Source organism: Triticum urartu, chromosome 2A, assembly GCF_056163025.1.
Source record: "Triticum urartu cultivar PI428250 chromosome 2A, HENAU_Tu73, whole genome shotgun sequence".
NCBI classification, from domain to species: domain Eukaryota; kingdom Viridiplantae; phylum Streptophyta; class Magnoliopsida; order Poales; family Poaceae; genus Triticum; species Triticum urartu.
The window spans coordinates 59,502,386-59,507,129 of NC_141874.1; the positions used below are offsets into that span (position 1 = coordinate 59,502,386).

At 45.9% G+C, this 4,744-nt stretch overlaps 1 protein-coding gene across 1 annotated transcript; it reads left to right on the forward strand.

The window, feature by feature from the left end:
* Nucleotides 1-1,977: 1,977 nt before the first annotated feature.
* Nucleotides 1,978-4,333, forward strand: LOC147983734 (uncharacterized). Its single transcript, XM_087540847.1, has 4 exons — nt 1,978-2,419; nt 2,681-2,895; nt 3,000-3,911; nt 4,172-4,333. Exons 1-4 carry the CDS (start codon nt 1,978-1,980, stop codon nt 4,331-4,333), a joined length of 1,731 nt encoding a protein of 576 aa, XP_087396973.1.
* The last annotated feature ends 411 nt before the right edge of the window (nt 4,334-4,744 follow it).

Here is a 4,744-nt window from a genome sequence, read left to right on the forward strand (position 1 = left end):
GGCACAACCTCGAATCCATGGTCCTCCATGATGAGGTGCTACCGGGCTAGCCGCCTGTGTCATGCCACCCGCTCGGCACCCTCACATGCCACCATGCTACAGATCTCCAGAACGAGGAGGCATTGCTCCACCTTCATCTGTGATGCCAATTCTGCTAGGAATGTCACATCTAGCGAGTCAAAGATCGCCGAGTACTATCGCAGTGCCTTCAGGAACTTGTACACAAATTCAGCGATGTATTTTATCCCTTTTTCAAGAATGAATGAATTTTTCCTTCAAAATTTAACATTGATATCAAGTAAGATTCATCTACATGTACTATTGGTCGGTCACATGTTTCCCACCGATTACTTATTATCCCAACTCGGACGAAAAATGGAAGGATGACACAAACCTCACAAGTTCCCCAACAGATTCCATCTGGCCGAGCTTCATCGGATGAAGAAGGAACCAAAGAACATGAAACACACCACGACATCATCCGCAATCATAGGGTGCAACTGATCACCTAGAAAAAAGAATACAAACACGAGGCCCAAGATCTGACCCTGAAGCTCCACACACCTTCCGTTGATGCCAAGCAACATATCTGGAACGAAGACATGACGGGAAGGTATTATTCCTCGCCGTCGATGGCGCCATCGCCTCACCTACGTCACCCACACACTTAGACTTAAGGGTTAATTATCCTTTTGCCCTCAATGGTGTCCATGTGCTCAGTTTTGCCCTCAGATGCGAATTGTCCTCAGTTTTGCCCCTAGTTCGAGCACAACAACTATGACGAGGCCAAACAGCCATATTTGAGTCCACTCCGTCCGCCGGCGTTAGTGGTTGTGGGTCCGGAGCTTGCACGTGGGACCGCGTGGACGTGGGTCCGGAGCTGACATGTAGGCCCGTGCAACTAAATCCCCAAATCATTCTAGCTCACACCCATCCGCCCGGCCGGCTGTCCTGCGCCGCCGCCGCCACCTGCCCCGCCACCAGCTGCACGGCCTGCTCCGCCGCTACCACCCTACGCCTACGCTCCACGGCTACCTGTGACGCCCACCACCTTCCTGCGAAGCCACGGGTGGGGCGCTCGCCACCTGCTCGATCCGCGGCGCGGCCTCCTTCCGTGCGCCCGGCCGGAGCGCTCAAAGGTTGGGGCTGCTGGAGCTATTTGAACTAGGAGGAAGAACCCTAGGGCGAAATGGTGAGCAACGGCGACCCCGGAGTATTTGGCAAGGCAGGCATCGGGCCGGAGATCCGCCGCATCCACGACTGGGTTCCCGAGGGGTAAGTCTCGCCTCTTGTTTAGATTGAGCTTAGTTGTGCATTTGAACACTCGATTTGAGTAGGTTTGCCCAATTAGTGTGCTGATTGCTCTGTTTTTTGCCGGTTAGGATGGAGTTGCAGTTTGCTTTCATGGTGCACATTAGAAGGGACCGGTACATGTTCGATGCAAAGGATAAGAAGAAATACCAAGGAGGTTTTGATTATCGGTTGCCAATGGCTAGTAATTGGAGTTTTAGACAATTTGGGGAGGTAATTTGTAGCCAATATCCTTGGGGTTTGCTTGATGAAGTGGTATACAAATACTATGATGGGGAAAAGAATTTGGTGACATTTAGTAATGATGAAGAGCTAGCTACCATGTTTGTTAGGCATAAAGAGAAAGATAATTTTCATGTGAGGCTGCAAGTTGATGTGCTTGAGCAGGCATTTGGACCTAGGATGGCGGGTGCAACATCTCGGGGAGAACCAAGTCGTCGTAATGGCATCTCTAGCCAGAATAGTCCAGTTGGTGCACGGCGACGTGGTGGCTCGACAAGTGTGGGCAACAGCATTAGGGTCCCCCTTGAAGTGGAGCCTGATGGCTACAATTCTAGGGTTGATGAAGAGAAGCTATATTCTGATATTATTCGGAATTTATGACGGGCACCTCGGACTGAAAACCAAGATGAGGCTCACAATGAAGTCCGTGTGGATGATGACGCGATGGGTGAGGACGAAGACCTTGCAACTGTTGAATGGGACCCTTTGAACCCTCATATGGAAGAAGGTACAGTTTTTGCATCCATGAATGAGTGTAGAAATGCACTTGTGACATACTGCATCAAGGTAGAACATACTTTCAAAGTTGACAAGAGCGATCAAGTACGTTACAGAGTGCACTGTCCGACTGAGGGTTGTCCATGGAGGCTGCTCGCATCTAAAATGCGGAATAGCACTAATGTTCAGGTCAAAGTGAACCCCTTTAAGCACACATGCCAGGAATCAACCCTTAGGAAGGATACAATCAGTAGAGCCAAGTCAAGATGGGTGGCAGAAGAAGTAAAGAAGTGGGTGAAAGAAAACCAGCAAGTGGGTCCAAAGGAATTCCAGAAGAACATCAAAGATAAGTTCAAGATAGATTTACCATACATGAGGTTGTTCAATGGTAAACAACATGCTATGGATTCTATTTATGGTAACTGGCAGGAAAGTTTTCAATTGTAGTATTCATTCAAAGGTGAAGTGGAGAGGACAAGCCCAGGTAGTATTGTAGATATTGATCACCACACTGTGGAGTACACATTCAGGGGAGTGACAAAGACCAAGGAATGCTTTAGGAGGGTTTTTGTCTGCTTTGAGGCTTGTCGCCGGGGTTTTTTGGCAGGCTGTAGGCCTTATTTGGCTATTGATGCCACTTTTCTCACAGGGAGGTTTAAAGGACAGTTAGTAGCAGCTTGTGCAGTTGATGCACACAGTTTTGTATTTCCAGTTGCCTATGGTGTGTTGGAGACAGAGTCTGAGGAGAGCTGGACTTGGTTTTTGCATAATCTCCACCGGGCTATGGCACATCCCAATGGGTTGGTCATTCATACAGATGGCTGCAAAGGTTTAGAAGTGGCCGTGGACAATGTGTTCCCTGGAGTAGAGCATAGGGAATGCATGTGTCACCTTGCTGCAAATTTCATGAAGAAATTCAAAGGAAAGGTGTATACCGACAATTTATGGCCAGCATCTTTGACTTGCAGTGTGAAGAAGCACAACTACCACTTGAGGCAGTTATACATGAATCCCAAAGTGAAAGAATACTTGGAAACACACCACTCCAAGTTATGGGCCAGAAGCCAATCAGTGAAGTGAGCAAAGTTGACTATGTGCACAATAATCTAGCAGAGTCTTTCAACTCAACGATCCGGAAACTAAAGGGTCATTATGTGGTGGATTTGCTTGACAGGATTAGGATAGAATACATGCAGAAATTTCATTATTGTGCAGGAATAGCCGAGGCAAAATTCATGGGCCACATTATCATCCCTGCCGTGATGAATGAACTGAAGCAGAAGACAACAGGCTTGGAAATGAACATGACTCTTTGCTCGGGTACCACAACAGAGATATCATATTTGGATAAAGAGAAGAGGGAATGGAGATATCCAGTGGATTTAGAAGCTAGAACTTGCAGTTGTAGGCAATGGCAGATAACTGGGTTGCCATGCATTCATGCCTTATTTTTCATCACTTCTCTCCCAGGTCCAGCAGGGAACATACAACAGTATGTGCATGATTACTACTCTGTTGCAAGGTTAAAAGCCACATATGCTTATGCCTTTCCTGCTATGGAGGGAAAACAACAATGGGACATGGTGGACCCTGGATTCAAGCTTTGCGCTCCAGTTCTGAAGAGAGCAGCAGGTAGACCAAGGAAGAGTCGAATCAGACCTCGCAGCGAAGGAGCTGGACTTGGAGCAAGGAAGCGTAAGTGCACAAGGTGTGGTGGGTCTGGTCATTTTGGTAAGTATTGTGATAACACAGTAGATCCAGCGTTCGGAGAGAGTTTTGATGAAGGCTTCGATGAAAATGTTGGTCAGCAGCCGGTTGCCTCAACAGATGATGAAAATGATGGTCAACCGCCGGTTGCATCAGATGAGGATTTTGACGAGGTTCCAAATGATGATGGTCAACAGCCGCATGATTTTGACGATGATCCAAAATATCCTCCAAATAATGATTCAAGTGAGGCTCCAAATGGTGATCCAAGTGAGGCTCCAAATGGTGATCATGATGATCCAAGTGAGGCTCCAAATGGTGACCAACCTTCTGTTGTTGTGAGTTCTGCTAGGTATGTAAATCTTGCAAGGGTCAAATACTATTGTACATCTATCACTTGACATGATCTCATTACCGTTTATGTTTTGCACAGCTCTATGATAGGTTTGAAGAAGACGCGCAAGGTACTGACAACCAAGAGAAGAAGAGAAGAAGCAATGAGCACAAGGTGCACGAGGAGCAAAGTGATGACAAGAAGCTCAAGGAACAGACAGAAGCCCCAACGCTATCTATGAATAATTACGAAACATTATGAATAAGGGATGATGTTGTATTATGAAACATTTATCACTTGACATGTTGTATTTCTGTTGGATGATGTTGGACCTATGTTAGAAGTATGTTTGACATGATGTTTAAATATCTGTTGGATGATGTTTGAATGAGCACATGGTTTTTCCTTTTTTTGATTTTTTTGAATTTTGTTTTGCTCATTTAAATTCTGGTCAAACCTAACTTTGACCAAGATTTAAACAAGTCTAAAACATCAAAATGAAAAACTAAGCCTGGATCCTTCTTAGTCAATACAAAATGAAGCTATGGTGAGGTTTTTAAAATTTTCATGAAAAATGTGCTAAAAAGAGGGGTCCAAAGGTAGGGTAAACGGCCTCATTTCTAAGCAAGGTTTTTTTCGACCTTGTCTAAATCAGCCAAATAACTTTCCTAC

Bases quoted from the DNA above. Each gene is read 5' to 3' on its own strand.
- LOC147983734 (XM_087540847.1), top strand. From the start codon at position 1,978: ATGGGTGAGGACGAAGACCTTGCAACTGTTGAATGGGACCCTTTGAAC. The intron at 2,420-2,680 runs GTAAACAACATG...CTTTTCTCACAG, and splicing joins ATACATGAGGTTGTTCAATG to GGAGGTTTAAAGGACAGTTA. The intron at 2,896-2,999 runs GTAGAGCATAGG...TTTGACTTGCAG, and splicing joins TGGACAATGTGTTCCCTGGA to TGTGAAGAAGCACAACTACC.